At 52.5% G+C, this 18,685-nt stretch overlaps 1 protein-coding gene across 1 annotated transcript in view; it reads left to right on the forward strand.

The window, feature by feature from the left end:
• The window catches only part of LOC133349561 (calcineurin-binding protein cabin-1-like), a 72,701-nt gene that overhangs the window by 34,636 nt on the left and 19,380 nt on the right, over positions 1-18,685 (forward strand). The window contains 10 exon segments of the mRNA XM_061563124.1: positions 1,071-1,237; positions 2,301-2,498; positions 4,064-4,321; positions 10,139-10,369; positions 11,295-11,469; positions 12,860-13,014; positions 14,099-14,266; positions 16,737-16,919; positions 16,921-16,947; positions 17,377-17,522. Of these exon segments, the coding sequence (XP_061419108.1) occupies positions 1,071-1,237; positions 2,301-2,498; positions 4,064-4,321; positions 10,139-10,369; positions 11,295-11,469; positions 12,860-13,014; positions 14,099-14,266; positions 16,737-16,919; positions 16,921-16,947; positions 17,377-17,522 (1,708 nt within the window).

An 18,685-nucleotide genomic window follows, 5' to 3' on the forward strand; every position in this document is an offset into this window, starting at 1 on the left:
TAAGATGTTCAGACAACAAGTAGATACCAAATAGATGGAGATTAGTCTGCTTGCTGTACTGCCTTCTTTTCGTGAGCCAGGGTACGGCACCTCGATGCCCGCACCTCCGATTAGCACAGTCGGCTATGTACTGTGCGAAAGAAGTTCAACATACATGCACGCATATAAGGAAGTATCACAACTTTTGTGCAGTGATCCACCAACCTTCGCAGCTGCCTCCACAGGGCGGGATCACAGGCGAGCGCCACCACCGCCTTGCCCCGGGTTTGCGCGGGAGGAACTCGTTCACCCGGCCGTGTCTTTTGAACAAGAGTGAACGCCATACCGGCAGAAAAATCACCCGAGCCTATTTTACTCAAGCTTGTGCTATAAGTTTGGTAGAAGTACGGTGCGTCTAGTTTTAACTGAATCTTAATTTTGAATATGCATGGGTTTGCAATGCACGAAAATGGCATCGTTTGCAAGGAGCATGCCCACGGCTCGGTCTGGCTACGCACAGGAAACGCTGGTGTGTGTGGACTGCGTATGCTCCAGCAAAGACAAAGATTCCTCGGATAGCTTTTAACAGACTGTTTACACACCGCACTAGGTCCTCATTTGAGGCTCTGAACCAGTTCAGTTAATCATCACTGGTGTTGGCTGTGAGTGGGAATTAAACTTGCGACGCCGGATTCGTAGCGCAGCGTGCCGACCACTACGCCTACCACTTCCCACACACACACAAACACACGTGACACGTCCATTACCTGGGCCTTGTGCGAGCCACGGTTGTTTTCATTCATCGATGATGTCGTATTTCCTGTAAGTCGTGATTACAATAAATAATGGTCATTTAGGCAAGGATATATATGGACCATGACGCCGGAATGCAATGACCGATTCTTAAAAAAAAACACCAGGGCATCTTGATAACAACCGCCGCGAAACAGACGGTGCGTAGTACTTTACCGTGAACGCACCTGCAGTAATAACCAGGGAGGTATGCCATATATTCATGCCGCAAACTTCTGCAACTGGGCCGCTGCCACCCGATGCATTGATCAGTTTGATGTTTTTTTTTTCCCTCGCAGTGACAGCGCGCAGAGTGCAGCTGGGGCCAGATTTCCCCGGCCGCTTTTACGAGCAGGACCTCTTCCACCTCGTTTTGTCGTCATCGCAGCGCGACGTGTTTGGGGCAGACTGGCTGGCGTTCTACTTGCGCGTGAACTGGCTACGCACTCGCTTCTACGTATTGCTGGTAGGAGCCGCATCGCTCTCCGCCTGCCCCGTGTGCCCCCTCCAACCCCGCTGTTCTGGTCGCTCTCCGGTCGCTCGCCGGGAATATGAATTCATTCACCAGGCGTGCCTAGCACCAGCGGTCAGCATGCTTTGCCTCGAACCCGGCGACCCGAGCTTGATTCCCCACTCAAGGCCAACGTCAGTGATGTGTATCTAAGCCGGTTCAAGAACCTCCCCTAGGCCGACTAGGCCTCATATGAGTACCAAGTGCGGTGTATAAACACTGGCACTGGTTAGACAAAGGCGACTGGTTGTGCTTGCCACCCACCCCTTCGTGTGCCATAACAGCAATTACCCCAACAGTTTATAAAAGGCTACACGGGGGATCATTATTTGTCTTTGCTACATATGTGTAGAGTTGGTTATTTTACCGTGGTCTTGTTAAGTCCACACTGGCACTGATATAATCAATATTCACAGTATCGGACTACTTTAGACTCGCACACATTGGTTGGCATGACGTTCATACCTGTATGTGATGAGTTGAAGCCCTGTTAGCTTAGATTCAAAAACAAAATCTTCCATCTGAAGAAGGTCGCCGGAAGCACACGTGGTCACGGTTTTTTACCACGCAAAGTTAATGTTTGATTCTTTATTTGCCATCGGTGGATTGAAGATACCAATGTGAGTGCTTACGCAAACATTTGAGGTTAATTTATTTTGGGTGAGGTTATGAACGTTTTACAATCAATGTTACCTCAGTTAATTCTTCTGCTTGGCGTACGCATATAGACACAACACAGCACGGTCTCATTTGATCTGTCAAGGAGCACAGCGTTGGACAAACGAGGCTTAAATGAAGCGATTTCACTCACGGATGAGTGCCCGCTCACTTGAAGAGAAGCTCGGTAAAGGAACGATCGATCCCCCTTGGAACATTTGAACGTGCATGCACGGACCCGCATGCGTTGATGGTCTCTCCCCGTTGGACTTGGCATTGCCTTGCGAACGCCGTGCTGGTGGGGCTGCCGTGCACACTGCGGCTGCTTTGGACGTCAACGGTTCGCTGTTTCCCGTGCCAGGGTGAGGCTGACGAGGCCCTGGACTGCCTCGACCTCTGCTTGGAGGCACTGAAGGAGCACGTGGGCGGCGGCGGCGACATCGCCATGGAGACAGAGGGGGGCGCAGCAGAGGCCGGCGAGAGGCCGAGTGGTGCCGTGGCAGCGGTGGTGGTGCACATGCCCAACCTCGCTCTGGACTCAACCGTCTCCCTCGCGCAGGTGCGGATTGCTGCTGCCAGAAGCACCGGGTCACATGGGCGCACGGGTGTGAACACAGGGAGTGAACACACGGGGGGTGAACACACGGGGGGTGAACGCACGGGGATGAACGCAAGAGGGTGAATGCAAGGGGGTGAACGCAAGGGGGTGAACGCATGGGTGGTTAACGCATGGGTGGTGAACGCACGGGGGGGGGTGAACGCACGGGGGGGGTGAACGCGTGGGCGTGAACGCATGGGGGTTAAGGCAAGGGGATGACGGCAAGGGAGTGAACGCACGGGGGGTGAACGCACGGGGGGTGAACGCACGGGGGGTGAACACTAAGGGGGTGAACACGAAGGGGGTGAACACCACGGGCGTTACTGGAGATGGTGACACGGCCCAGTGGCCCCGCGTTTCACCCTTGTTGCAGAGGTTCACGGTTTTTGAAATCCGGCGGGATACACCTCATTAATACTGGGGGTGTATCGACCGGTACGCACCGTCCACATCACAGTGGAAGTTAAAGGTCTCGTGACGGCATTCAAAAAGAGTAGGCCATAGCGTGCCAATGTCATGGTCGAAATTTCCCAATTTGTGTAGTTATCTGTAACTCACCAGATTGGGATCATACGCAGCAGCAGGAGCAGCAACATCGCCCCCCTACTGCGAGAAACTATGCAGGACCCTTTGAGGCTCGACGATGCATTACTGGGTAAAAAAGGGTAATAAAAATAACACAATTGCAATATAGTTTAGAAAAGGTACGAGGGCAATGCGTCATCTATTGTCATTATTTTGTTTACCCCACCTATCACCTCTGCTTAAATCGCTAACTTATTTAACTTTGGGTGTGACATGTTTTACATTCCTAGAAGTTGTAGGTCTAGGATATTTTAAAAAAGCAAATGAAATGCAAGGTGATAAAACAACACATTATTATGCAATGCACACAGCCCTGTTATTAAGCCACATGGTCTCTTACATTGACTGTTTCATCTCATCCACACTGTGCCCAACCGTTGTACTGTTGGTCACAATGACTCACCCACCCACTCACTCACCCACTCACTCACACACTCACTCACTCACCTACTCACTCACTCACCTACTCACTCACACACTCACCCACTCACTCACACACTCATACACTCACCCACTCACACACTCACTCACACACTCACTCACTCACACGTCCACTCACCTACCCACTCACACACTCGCACACTCACCTATTCAAACACTCACACACTCACCCACCCACTCACACACTCACCCATTCACAAACTCACACACCACACTGCAGGTCAAAACACTTATTTTTCTGCTTCTTTCCTCACACTGCTCCACTTTGGAATTCCCTCCCATCATCTGTTCCCAATAACAATCACCTCGCTCAATTCAAGAAACACGTTATACCTTTGACAGTGATATTTGTTGCTGGCCGTTTGAAATGTTGGGAAAACTGGCCCCCTGTGCTCAGCAACTGTGTAAAAAAAAATACCAAACATGCAAACGTGTATAAACGTGCACCTGGAGTGCGAGCCGCCGGCGACATGAATACTCGTCGCCACCCCTGCATGCAGGTGGAGCAGAAGATGAAGTCCCTGGAGCGGTGCCAGTCGCTGGAGGAGGTGCAGCGGCTGTTCAAGCGTGGGGAGTACGCCCAGGTGGCACGCCTGCTGCGCCCCACGCTCACGGAGGGCGCTGTGGCTGCGGCCACGACGGCCGGCCAGGGGACCGGTGGCGGCACTGCTGCGGCGGCTGCGATGGTAGCGCCATGCCAGGACGGGCAGCGGCGACCCGCCCTCCCCGAGAGGCCCGTTCAGCTGCTGCTGCTGCAGGTGCTGTTAGCGTTGCGCCTCTCGCACCGCACTTCGCCCGCCACCAGACGGCCTCCCCTCGTGGAGACGAAGCCGCGGCGTTTTGACGATGGCGACGCACGTTTCTGTCCGACGAGTTTACACTGAGCGTTAGAATTGTGTCATTGTCCTGACGCGTTGGCAAACCTTGTCCACATCGAGCTGTTGAGGCACGACGCGGCAGGAGGCAATGATGGCTGTACTGTATTGATAATGCCTAACAAGGGTGAAACTGGTGTACAGTTGTACGCCAGTTTAGTTGAGTGACGTTATCTTCCAGGATTTGGTGCATTGCTGAATGTAACGGGTTCCGGAGACACTTGTAGAGGTAACTTCTTTATTACGATCCAACACTCCAACACTCCAACAGTCCAACAGTCCAACTACTCTGTTACAGCCTAGGTACACAGCCTAGTTACACAGCCTAGATACACTACTCCGGCTACGCTCTGGAACTCGCCCTCACAAGGACGTAGAGCCGGGAGTTCCAGAGTCCCACCACTCGCTCTCACAGCATCCCAGGGTCCTCAGATGGCTGGTCTTGGGTCTTGAGCTACAACTGGCCCTGATCGTCCAGGGAGCTCCCCTTTTATGCCTAGTCCCCAACGAGGGGTGGGGCCGTGTGCGCCCCCAGATATCCCACAGAGCACACACAGCCCCCCCCCTTTGGCGGCGCCAAGGGGCTTAAGCGCCAGGGAACCCAACGCCTGGCGCCAAGAGGCTTAAGCGTCTGACCCGCCTGGGAACCCAGCGCCTGGCGCCAAGGGGCCCAAGCGCCTGGCCTGCCCAGGGTCCCAGAGCCCCCAGCAGCCTCTCCCTTATGTCACTACATTACCCTCTATGCAGCCTCCAGCCGTCCCGGCTGTCAATAATTAGAAAGTTTAAATTAACGAAAGGGAGAGAGAGAAAAAAACACGCGAGCCTCAACAGGAAAAGAAAAGAGAACAAGAAAGCAACCATAAATACCATAACCAACCTGTACAACTTTACACTATATACAAGCATCAATCAACAAAAAGGTGAAGCAATGACACGTGAACAAACGACCCGCGGCACCCCTAGCCCTCCTCGGGATCCGCATAGAAAACGGGGAATTAACAACAACAAATATACAGATTCCGACGCGTTGGATGCACAACCACCGCATGGATGGCAGGGTTCCACACCACCCTGCCAGCCTCCCATCCGTCAGGTGGAGAGAAGGCGAAGACCAACATGTCGAGCATCCCTCTACACACACTTAATCCGGATGTCTGTCTACGTCCCGGGTCGAGAAGTCGTACTTCAGGGCCGACCCATGTACTGGGCAAAGAAGTCGCACTTCAGGGCTGCTCCAGTATCTACATTTTAAAATATATATATAAATTGACATGACACAAACAAAATAAATCTGCCTGCTCCTGTCCATAAATGGTGGGCGCAAGTGCGAACCGCATCTCCAAGGCATCCCGTGCTTGCGTCCCAGCAGCCCTCAACCACCACCGACATTACATGTCAACCGTTAGCACCCCCCGCCTTTCCAACGTGGCGTCTCCATCCTAAAACCGCGCACGTCGGCCATATCGGGGGGGAATTTCCATGTTACCACCCCACCGCCTTTCCGATGCGGCGTCACAACCAGTAGCACGCATCGGCCATATCGGGGGGGGACTTCAACCCAGTCTCTCTCCAAGACTCGCATTGCAGCATATAGCTGTACCGAACGAGCTGAGACCCAGTCTCTCTCCAAGACTCGCATCGCAGCATATAGCTGTACCGACCGAGCTGAGACCCAGTCTCTCTCCAAGACTCGCATCGCAGCATATAGCTGTACCGACCGAGCTGAGACCCAGTCTCTCTCCAAGACTCGCATCGCAGCATATAGCTGTACCGACCGAGCTGAGACCCAGTCTCTCTCCAAGACTCGCATCGCAGCATATAGCTGTACCGACCGAGCTGAGACCCAGTCTCTCTCCAAGACTCGCATCGCAGCATATAGCTGTACCGACCGAGCTGAGACGACCCATCGTTCACTCCCTGCACAACATGCACCCTAACAACTGAGGGATACAGTCCCAACATAACGGGACAACTACACCTGAACACCACGAATCTCCAGCCCACTGTTTCAACGCGCCTCGGAGTGTTTCAATCTCCGGGCCGTCAGGGCGAGCCTACTGCTCCAGACACACCACGGAGGGTCTCAACCTCCAGGCCGTCAGGTCAAGCCGTCAGCTATTCCATGACGGGACCACACTCTCCGAGCCATGTGAGCGCACAGGCCACTAGGCTAGACATGCCACGGAGTGTTTCAATCTCCGGGCTGTCAGGTCAAGCCGTCAGCCATAGCATGACGGGACCACAACTCTCGTGTTAGACACGCAACACCCGCTGGGCCATCCTGGTCAGGATCTGCACCCCAAGATATTTGAGAGCCAGCATGACAATTCCAAATCCTTGGCAGCATGTTACCATCTCAAGATAAATGCCCCATACAGTCTATACATCGTTAACAATGACAGCACAAGCTATACATTAACAATCACGAACAAAGCTCAATACAAACCATACATTGTTAACAATCACAAGCAAAGTTTCGCACACACATTGACAACACTCACGAGCGAAACTCCATACAGTTCACCCAACAACAATCACGACTCCCCGACGACAACGAAGAAAATGTCAACAAAAATCATTAATCCGGAGCGCGTAAATGGACGAAGTGTCAGGGGCCTGGTCTCCCGACCTCCAACCTTTGGCCAGAGCAGCAAAGGCGACGACCAGCGTGTCGGTCGATGTGCCGGCCCCGGCGCCGGTTACAGTAAGAATGGCGCCCTCACTGTCCGGTCGCAGCGCTGATGACGCGGTATGGTAAGTTGAAGCCAGCTGTCGTCCGGCGGTGAAGGTCGCAGCGCTGATGACGCGGCGTTGTTTGGTTGGACCACGCTGGGCCTGGAAGTGACGTTACTCCCAGCGGTCATTGCTCCCTCGGCAGAAGTGACGACACACCCGGAAGCATACCCCATAGCGGGAACGGCGGTGGCGTCCACCATGTTTATGGCGGCGGCGACGGCGGGCTCGGGCAAGCGCCGCGTCTCGCCCTGGAGGGAGGCGGTGGCGCAGAGCAGCTCTGCGAGGTGAAGCAGCGCCTCCTCCATCAAGGGCTCATCGATCACTCTCAGGGCGGCTTCACCGTGATCGTAATGACGGACGAGGTGCTCCATCGTCACCGGCACGAGATCCAATGTCGACTTGTGGTCCGCCGACAACGAGGTCATGACCTGGCGCGGCATTCGCAGGAATGCTGTCACGCCCTCGATGTTTGCCCACTGCAGTTCAGATAAAGCACCGACACCGATCACATCCTGGAAGCGCGCCATGATAATGTCGAATGGGACACGCTTCTTGATGGCGTCGTCGCCCATCTCAAACGTCGAATGCCACCTGGTCGGCGAGTCCTGGTGCGTCGGCTTCTTGCTGGCGAGCTTGGCGATCTCAGCCTCGCGGCGGTATGACTGCCGGACGACCTTGCTGCACCTGATATTGACGAGCGCCTTGCGCAGTTCGGCATTTGTTGACTTGATCAGTTTTAGAACTTGGACGACACCGATCTGGACGGAATGATCCGCACATCGAATATGGTGGCAAGCCCGCAACTGCTCATGTCCGGCGTCCACGTTGACCAGGGCGAACAACGTCTTGACAGCACTGTTCACATCGGAGCCATTGTCGCTGGTGACAGCGAGCAGCTTGGTCGAGATATTGTGCCCGAGGCTTTGGAGGTGCCCAAACAGAGCGGCCCCAATGCGCTTGCCGACACCCCTTCCGGACTGCACATCGAGGATTGTCAGCAGCATGGATTTTGACGCACCAGATTTGGTGTCGATCCAGTGCACCGTGACCATCCAAAATCCCTTAAGGTTGCGGTTCGACCACCTGTCGATGGTGAGCGAGATGGCGACGTCCAGGTTGGAGCAGAACGCCCCGACGATGGGCAGCATGATGGCGTGATGCTCGACAATCCTGCGAATGATGGTGTGGGTCGATGGGCCCTCGTATCCCTGCGTCAATGTGTTGACCAAGGTCTTGAACTTGTCGCTGCCGGCGGCTCGCAAAGAGATTGCACCTTGGATAACAAAATCCACCACCGCGTTCTCAAACTTTACCAGGAGGCGATCCGGGATTGCTGGCCGGCTCAGCGTTTGCTGTATTAGGCGGCTCGCCGATGCCGACGTCCCGACCTCGCTGCCTGGGGCGAGCACGTTGTGTTTCTTGAGGTGGGCTTTCCACCCCGACACGTTCGTGTGGGTGGAAAACCACCTTGCTGTGCATGCGGATCACCCTCCATCCAATCGTGTGTGTGTTCCCACGGGAACGCATACCACTGCCTCTTTCGATTGCTGTTCGCAGCAACCCCAAAAATGCTGTTGATGGCATCCTCGTCCTCTAGTACAGTGATACCTCGGTTCACGAACGCTTCTGTTCATGAACAACTCGGTTCACGAACAGAAAAGTTCATAAAAATATGCTCCGGTTCACGAACTCCGCTTCGGTTCACGAACAGGAGCCGCGGCCATTTTAATGCTATTTCCAGGCTGTCACATGGTCGTGACTTCCTGTAGGAAGAGCGTGGAGAGAAGAAGATACACAGAAAGAAGTACTGTGAGTATTGTGAAGACACTTTCAGTGACTTTTTGCTTTTTGGAGTGCTTTTTAGCACATACACTACTGTACTGTACTACTGTACTGTACAATACTGTACTTACTGTATTGTACAGTTCACCTGTTTGAGTGCTTACTGAAGTCATCTCAAGCAAGGTTAGTGTTCTCTCTTTATACATTACTATACTGTACAGTACTAATGTGTATTGTAATTTGTTTCATATTTTTGTGCTTCAAAAACCAAAAAAAAGGTCAGAACGGATTAACCGGATTTACATTGAACCCTATGGGAAAATGTGCCTCGGTTCACGACCAATTCGGTTCGCGACCAGAGTCAGTTCATGAATTAAGTTCGTGAACCGAGGTATCACTGTACCTTGACCTCAAGAACGTGGATCGTCTCCATCTGGTCCGACATCACTTTAAAATGGAGGCCACGGACTGCGCCACAGAACTTTTAGCGGTAAACAAGGTACTGTATTTACCGGGTAATTATTTGCGCTACCTTTACCCTACCGGGTAATTCTTCTGAGCTACCTTTACCCTACCCTTTACCTTACCCCTTGGCATGTCGAACCTTTACCTTTACCCTTTTACCCGGTAATAAAGGTAATTTACCTTACCTTGCCGAGGCCTACTAGCAGTAGAAGGTTTAAGGAAAACCGTTTGGTCTGTTCAATTAATGAAGCTGAATCAGTGATGATACTGTTCGTTTTTGTAACCTCGACTGTAACACTCCAAATGTACCTAGCCTGGTGCAAGCGTCGCGACGTCATCACCACCACTCGACAGCGGGTCAAATGGCGGTGATGTTACACGCGTCTATTTAGTTTTATTCCCCCTGAGTTATTGTTTTTTTTCCCCTGAGCTATTCTATAGCTTGGCCGGACATTTTGTTTGTCACCAAGACGGCAACATTGTGTCAGATTTACGACGATCCGATTTACGACGACGGGGTTTCCAGGAACACGTAATGCCGTATAAGCGGGCACCGCCTGTGCTACACTTCAGAGTGTAAAGAACCGAACAAAGTAATTCATTATATATATTTTATGGCTGCCCACAATCGGGCAGCCAAAGAGCTACACACGGCTCTGGAGCCGCTGGTTTGCCCCCGGCCTAAGGGGAGGCAAACGGGTTGCGCCGTGTGCACAGAACTCGCTGCTCAAGCTGGAGGAATTTGCCCGCTGCCTCGAGTGCTCGGAGCTGGCGCTGCACGAGGCGATGCAGCAGGCGCAGGCGCGGGCGGCCAGCGCGGGCGGCGCCGAGTGGAGTGCTGCGCTCGGCAAGCTCCTCGCCGGCATCGACCGCTGCCTCTCGCAGGAGTCCTCGGCGCTGCAGGGTCACGGCACCTGCATGAGCCGGCTGGCGGCCAACCTCATCCAGGTGCGCCTCCCGACGCGCGCGCGACTCGCGCGCCCCGCACAACGGAGCACCTTGTGCGTTGTCAACGCCGGCTTCGTGAACCGCGCTAAAGCTGCGGATGCAGCTGTGCATTTTGCTGTTGCGACTGGTATTGTCTTGCGTGCCACTACCCTGTGTTTACTCCTGCATATTTTGTTGCGATTAGTGGTGTTGTCGTCCGTGTCGCTGCTCTGTTTACTGTTGCGTATTCCCCTGCGACTGGTGTTGTCGTGCATGCCACTGCTCCTTGTTTGCTGCTGCGTATTCTGTTTCTGCTGGTGTTGTCGTGTGTGCCACGGCTCTCTGTTCGCTACTGCTCCACAAGCCACTCGGTGTGCAGCAAGTGGTTGGTAAAGAGTCTCGGTGGGTGAGCGTCACCTCTGCACTCAACGGAGACCTCCCTCATGTTACATTCCCACTCCTCGTTCGCTGCATCACTTTGTGGTCTACGTGAACCGGGTAGTCGGAGGGCGACTTTAACAACAACCGGCGATGAAGTTGTGCACGCGCGGTCACAACCGTGTGGCACGTGCCGCTCATTTTGTGCTTTGGATGATAGGTTGGCGAATCGTTCGGTTTTCATCGAGTGTGTGACACTCCAGCCTATTATATGGTGACCAGGACAGCAAATACAATTCTCACCTGTCTATGATCTTTTTAGTGATATCGTGTGTTTGATTTAAGTTCAACAGTTCCCTTCTGCATGAAAATGCTCCATACAGGATTCTAACGTCGTAGTCGCTTTTCGGATGAGAACCCGTTGAGACCTGGGTCACATGATGTCGATGGCTATCGTACTGCGACAATGGCTGTTGTTGGTGTCGATGATAGCAGTGATAGTGATGGTGTCCATGACCACGGTTGCGGCGATGACGAAGTGCCTGTGAATTCACGCGTGCACCCGTAGATGATCGAGATTTCCACAAGCTTAGAGGACGGCCGGGAGTCTTCGGCTACGCATGCCGCCTCGATGGGGCTGCACCCCGTGCTGCCGTGGATCGTGCTTTATCGCATCATCCGCCTCGAGGAGCAGCAATTCCACGCCCTGTGCCCACGCCGCGCGCTCACGCGGCGCGTACGTGGTGCGTGCATGAACACTGCTTGAACACCTAATGAACTCTGCATGAACACTGCATGAACACTGCATTAACACCGCGTGAACACGCATGAATAATGCATGAACAGTGCATGAATATTGCATGAATATTGCATGAACACCGCATGAATGTTGCATGAACACCGCATGAGCACCGCGCACGCATTAAATTCGCGCCGCTCTCTTGCGCACCCATGGGACACTACAAACACAAAGATCCCCCATGTAGCCTTAACAGGCTGTTGGGGCATGTGCTGTTAGTGAGCACCTATGAAGACCGGCACGACACTCTCGGGGGTGGGTGGCCAGCACTACGCCCAATCGCCTTTGTCTCCCCAGTGCCAACGTTTACACATTGCATAGGCTGAGTCGACCTAGGGGAGGCCCAGCACCGGTTCAGGTAATCGTTACTGGTGTTGGCCGTGAGCGGGAATCAAATCCGGGTCGCTGGCTTTGTAGCGCAGCTCGCTTACCGCTACACTACCGCTCCCCACCACGGAACGCCAGGAGCACTGTAAGCCATGCTGTCGCTGCACAGGCCGCACTCACAGGGTGTGGTGCCCGGCTCCTGCACGCGCCGGAGTTGCAGGCGAGCCGCGGAGTGCTCAAGCTTTGCAGGGATGACAGTGTCGGAGCCGTGAAGTGGCCGCGGCTACAACGCATGAACCCACACTCGCCCGCGCGGGTCCTGCTGTTGTGGGGGCTCCCGGAATCCTGCGATAGAGATGCATGTTGTGTCCGTAACTAACGAACTATTCAAATGTCACATTATTATAACCGTTTAGTGCCATGTTAACATGCGTTTAAACTGTTCAACATTTCAGCAAAAAAATGTTATCATGACTTTGGTGTTCGCATGGACCATTCCCGTTCCTAGATGACTGCAAGTTGCAGGGTGGGGTCCCATTCACCACTGAATCTCGGAATACGAAAGCAGTTGAGCGTTAATTTTATTTAGAGAGGTGTAGCACTGCGGTTTTTAAAGGCATTGTACTCACCGCAGAGAACTGTACTGACACGACCACACTCTATGATAGCTGGTGCCAAACTGTGCCACATGCCCTCCCGCATGGCCTTGTGGGAGCCTCGGTACCGATAAAGCTATTTTATTTGTTCTTCTGGTTCCGGAATGAAAATGGAATATGTACAATTACGTGCACCAGAACGAGAAAGGGTTAATGACCCTTAATGTCGGGTTATCTGGCACTGGGTGTGGTCGGCACGTGGCAGCTCTGCACAGAGCCCAATGCGGCGTCTTCACACCCCCACGATCATTCACGGTGCGTGGCGGCTTGGGGCGGTGGGTCCGCCGAGGCAGCATTGGGCTCCCCCCGCGCGTGGCTGCAGCCTATGCCCTTGTGACTGCCGATTGCCAGACGACGAGGACGACGAGGACGATGAGGACGACGAAGACGAAGAGGACATCAGGCAGATGTTGCCCTCGTCCGTGATGCTGCTCAACACGGCGCACGAGATGCTGGGCCGGCGCTCGGCCTGCACCATCGCCGATGGCGCTCTCCTCAAGTTCTACGTGAGCCTCTTCAACAGCACTACCCCTTGCCTCACCATGTCTCTCACCAGCACGATCCCTCACCTCACCTCACCCTCACCTCACCCTCACCTCACCCTCACCTCACCCTCACCTCACCCTCACCTCACCCTCACCTCACCCTCACCTAACACCATTCCCCCTGCGTCCACTAACTCCAGCTCAATGCGCCCACCAGTCGCTTGTCCACGCCCTGCAGGCTCTCTGCCGACAATGGCACCGCCTCCGCAGGACTCGGCTCAATCCAGAAGGCTGACACCTGTGACAAAATCCCTTTTGCTTGCGTGATCTGTGGCTCCGAGGGTGATGAACACAACATTCCAAAGAAGCCACTTATCAGAGCGATCCTTGTGGAGGTCCATGTCCTTGAACAGTCACATGACCACGGAAGGGGGCCACCTGTACCGCCTGCCTGCTGGCTGAAAGTTACCTGATGTTTATCGCTGTGGGTACGGCCAGGCTGTAGAAAAAAGGCATATTTTGTCATTTCAATCAAATTATGTTTTATTTACTATATTGGACCTGAAAAATTCGCCATGAAGATTAAGCCACTGTCAATGTTATCAATGCCATTGGCTTTATTATTCAGCATTAGCGATTTCAATCACTCGCCTCCTGCCACACGTTTACCACTAACGTCGCATCCTTCCATGAGGCTTTAGACAATGATGCTGTGTGCTTCACACACATCGCTCTTTTTTCGGGTGATGTTCTGCTCCAGAGCGGACGTCAAAGATCCCCTGATGTCATTCGCAATGAGTAGGCCATTGTGTGCCGGCGTCACGGTCCAAGATTACTTGCTAATTACTCAGTTGGGATTCCACGCACACATAGCAATCATCACCCCATTCTGGCAGACCGATGCCCGTGTGCAGGCCAGGCGCCAAGTCGCCTCGTGTCCGCAGGGACGGTGGCAGCTGTCCCCGTGTTGATTGAGACGAGACGTGGCGGAGAACGGCCAGGTGTGAAAGGCGCGCAAATAAAAACAAATCATTCTCATGGTCGCGTCAACAAACACGGGTGGGGGGTCACCTCCCTGGCGCTCCTCCCGGCTGTGGTGGCGCAGGTGCGAGTGCTGCAGCGCGAGCTGGCCGAGGCCGAGGGCGAGGCGGAGGACCCCCACCCGTTTCGCGAGGAGCTGGGCACGGCGCTGGAGCAGTGCTTCTACTGCCTGCATGCCTATCCCAGCAAGAAGAGCAAAGCCCGCTACTTGGAGGAGCACACGTCGAACCAGGTAGGATGCGTGCGCCGGGCACTGGCTCGCGACTGTGGCTCCCTGTGTCTTTGCGTGTGTGAGAGAGTAGAGCAGTTAGCGCTACGCTGCGCTACGAACCCAGCAGCCTGAGTTAAATTACCGCTCACGGTCAACACCAGCCAGGAGCCTCCCTGAGGAATATACCAAGCAGTATGTACGTGTGCATGCATCAGTAGCTACCGTATTAAACAACAACCAATTCACAATGAACCCAGCAAGACTGACAAACAAGAAATGTGTTACTAAACAAAATAACGTCAGCTCTCCTTTTTAGCTTTAATCAACGTAACTTTCGATGGAACAACATCTTACACATCTATTAAACAACATAGTATTTGATCTCAATGTTTTATCATGCATTTCAAACAATCATTTGTTGATTCGCGTATGATAACGTGGATGTGATCATAATAACTGTAATGATTGAGATCATTTTACATTCACGACGGTGTGATACCACAGGGTTATAACAAAGAAAGGCGCTGCTGTGTCTCACTGACAGTCTACGGCAGCGTCAGAGTGCGGGCGGTGTTGCTGTGTGTAACCCCAATTGAGCAATTTGTGGTGTAATCTTTCAAATTTGGTCAAATGTGGGACCGTGACACTGGCATACAGTGGCCTGCTCATGGGATCTTTAGCGTCCACTGTGAAGCAGATGGCATGCAGTATTTTTCGATTATTTTGTTGCTATAAATATCTGCATGATAAGCCACTTTGTTTAGCTTTGGTTATTGGCCAGGTTGCTTCTGAAATATAAGTTACTAGCTTAGTGGGCTTTTTCCTGTAAGATAAAAAATTGTTTAGTTTCATTAGTTTTTTTTAAGTGATTTGTTTATTTTCCCTATACTTAAACAACTGTCGTGTTTTTGTATTGTTGTAACGTTGTGACCCGCCCTCTTCTAGGAAATCTGTGAAAAAGAGCTTCATACAGTGAGGGAAAAAAAGTATTTGATCCCCTGCTGATTTTGTACGTTTGCCCACTGACAAAGAAATGATCAGTCTATAATTTTAATGGTAGGTTTATTTGAACAGTGAGAGACAGAATAACAACAACAAAATCCAGAAAAACGCATGTCAAAAATGTTAGAAATTGATTTGCATTTTAATGAGGGAAATAAGTATTTGACCCCTCTGCAAAACAAGACTTAGTACTTGGTGGCAAAACCCTTATTGGCAATCACAGAAGTCGGACGTCTCTTGTAGTTGGCCACCAGGTTTGCACACATCTCAGGAGGGATTTTGTCCCACTCCTCTTTGCAGATCTTCTCCAAGTCATTAAGGTTTCGAGGCTGACGTTTGGCAACTCGAACCTTCAGCTCCCTCCACAGATTTTCTATGGCATTAAGTTATGGAGACTGGCTAGGCCACTCCAGGACCTGAATGTGCTTCTTCTTGAGCCACTCCTTTGTTGCCTTGGCCGTGTGTTTTGGGTCATTGTCATGCTGGAATACCCATCCACGACCCATTTTCAATGCCCTGGCTGAGGGAAGGAGGTTCTCACCCAAGATTTGATGGTACATGGCCCCATCCATCGTTCCTTTAATGCGGTGAAGTTGTCCTGTCCCCTAAGCAGAAAAACACCCCAAAGCATAATGTTTCCACCTCCATGTTTGACGGTGGGGATGGTGTTCTTGGGGTCATAGGCAGCATTCCTCCTCCAAACACGGCGAGTTGAGTTGATGCCAAAGAGCTCCATTTTGGTCTCATCTGACCACAACACTTTCACCCAGTTGTCCTCTGAATCATTCAGATGTTCATTGGCAAACTTCAGACGGGGACCTTGCGGGCGCTGCAGGATTTCAGTCCTTCACGGCGTAGTGTGTTACCAACTGTTTTTTTTATGACTATGGTCCCAGCTGCCTTGAGATCATTGACAAGATCCTCCCGTGTAGTTCTGGGCTGATTCCTCACCGTTCTCATGATCATTGCAACTCCACGAGGTGAGATCTTGCATGGAGCCCCAGGCCGAGGGAGATTGACAGTTATTTTGTGTTTCTTCCGTTTGCGAATGATCGCACCAACTGTTGTCACCTTTTCACCAAGCTGCTTGGCGATGGTCTTGTAGCCTGTATAAAAGACACCTGGGAGCCATAAATCTTTCTGATTGAGAGGGGGTCAAATACTTATTTCCCTCATTAAAATGCAAATCAATTTATTACATTTATGACATGCGTTTTTCTGGATTTTGTTGTTGTTATTCTGTCTCTCACTGTTCAAATAAACCTACCATTAAAATTATAGACTGATAATCTCTTTGTCAGTGGGCAAACGTACAAAATCAGCAGGGGATCAAATACTTTTTTCCCTCACTGTAGCTCATCGGATTCCTTCAGTGTGAATAAATATTAGGATTTTATGGTCAGTACATCCGCAGTATTGACCTGCGGGGCCTCGCTGGATTCGGATCGCGTGCCACCGGCCCATGCGTGTGTGGCCCCCTTTGCACCAGGTGGAGCTGAAGTGGGACGACGCCGGCTGTCTGTTCGAGTACTTCAAACCCAAGCAGCTGCCCGAGTTCGACAGCTACAAGACGAGCACCGTGTCGGCCGACCTGGCGAACCTGCTGAAGCGCATCGCAGCCCTGGCGCCGTCTCCACCCACGCCGCACGCGCTCAGCGTGGAGGAGGTGCTAGGCCTACGTCGAGGGCGTCACGCAGCAGGTGCAAGGGAGCGTGCATGTACGTGTGTGTACATGCGTGCATATGCGAGTGTGTGCGTAAGTGCGTGTGTGCGCATGCAAGGCAGCGCGTGCCCAACGGCGGAGCGGCGGGCGCAGTGGTTCGCGCACTGCGCTACGAACCTGGCAACCCGAGTTTGATTCCCGGTCATGACCAACATTGGTGATGAATATCTGAACTGCTCCTGGACTTCCACGAAGTAGGATTTACCATTCATGACTACCTCATACTGTGTGTAAACATCAGCATTGGAGAGACAAAGGCAGCCAGACATGGTGGTGGCCACCCACCTCTTTGTGTGCCTTGCCGGCATTAATATGTGCTCGCTAACAACGCTTGCCCCAAAAGTCTGTTAAAATCTTTGCGGGGGGCTGTCTGTGTTTTCTCCCATGCTGCCGCTGTTGTCTCCAGCCCCCCACGCTGCCCCTGGATGCCCCCCCAAGCCCCACGGTGGTCCAGCAGGTATTTTACCTGCTCGCAGACTACCACTTCAAGAACAAGGAGCAAGTGAAAGCCATCAAGTTTTATCTCCTGGACATCCGTGTGTGCCCTGACCGGTATGCTGCTTCCTCTCCTGCACCCAAAATCTATGCCCCCAGTCCGGCACTCATTGTGAAGGTGTCCGCGCAGCCCGTCGTAGGAGATAATCATTATTTAGTACATTTGGTAATGGTCGCTATCTTTTGTACAATGCTCGGCTATCGCCAAGGAATACGCTGTGGCCACAGCCACAGTCTCTGGTTGTTTCACAGAAGTGCGTTATGTTGCTCAGTGTCATCCAGATTAAGTAACTTTCAGATTGTTTTAAAACATTTGACATATTTGGACCTTGACGCTGGCACGTAACAGCCACCCCATTTCGAATGATGTCACGGGATCCACCGTGAAACAGACAAAGCAGAGTGTTTACGGTTCAAACAACCGCAGTCACAACCAATGGCGGCCTACCGGAATCGAGCCGTGAATCTCAGCGACAAGCGGGGAACGCACGACCGCTGGGGTCGCTTCACTGCCCAAAGATAGCCCCTCTTCCGGCGGTGGTGGTGCAGTGCTGGTGCTTCGGCGGGTTGTTCTTCACCTGTTTTTCAGTACATCTTGGCTGCATGTGTGTGCATGCGGGGATCAGTAGTGTAGTCGTTAGCGTGCCGCGCAATGAACCCAGTGACCCGAGTTGGATTCCCGCTCACAGCCAACACAGTGATGATTATCTTTACTGGTCCTGGCTTCCCCTAAGTCGACTCAGCCTTAAATGAGCACCTGGTGCGGTGTGTAAACATCGCTACTGGGGAGACAAAGGCAGTCGGGCATGGTGCTGGCCACCCACCCCCTCGTGTGCCATGCCAGCCTTCATAGGTGCTCGCGAACCGCACTTGCCCTAAAGAGTCTGCTCAGGCTATATGGGAGATCTTTGTATTTTGTGTGTGCGCGCATTTGCGTCTGTGTGCAGGGGTTGTGTTTTCTCATCTATGTTAATACGTGTATACGTACATGTGTGTGCGTGTATGCACGCAATGGGGGGTGCATAGTAAGTGTGAGATGGTGAGTGTACCTGTGTGGATCACGACAGGCTCGCATGTTGCAGTTCAACTCAAAAGCCGAAGTGATTTGCGGCTCAAATGAGCATTGAGGCAGTGCTTATCTCCCGTTTACAGTTCTGAGACTGGTGGAAAATCGACATTCCTATGGCCGGGGAAAGTTTATCCATAGGACAACCACTTTT

The sequence above is a fragment of the Lethenteron reissneri genome, chromosome 30, assembly GCF_015708825.2.
Source record: "Lethenteron reissneri isolate LAM-NWPU_2019-01 chromosome 30, ASM1570882v1, whole genome shotgun sequence".
In the NCBI taxonomy this organism is placed as follows: domain Eukaryota; kingdom Metazoa; phylum Chordata; class Hyperoartia; order Petromyzontiformes; family Petromyzontidae; genus Lethenteron; species Lethenteron reissneri.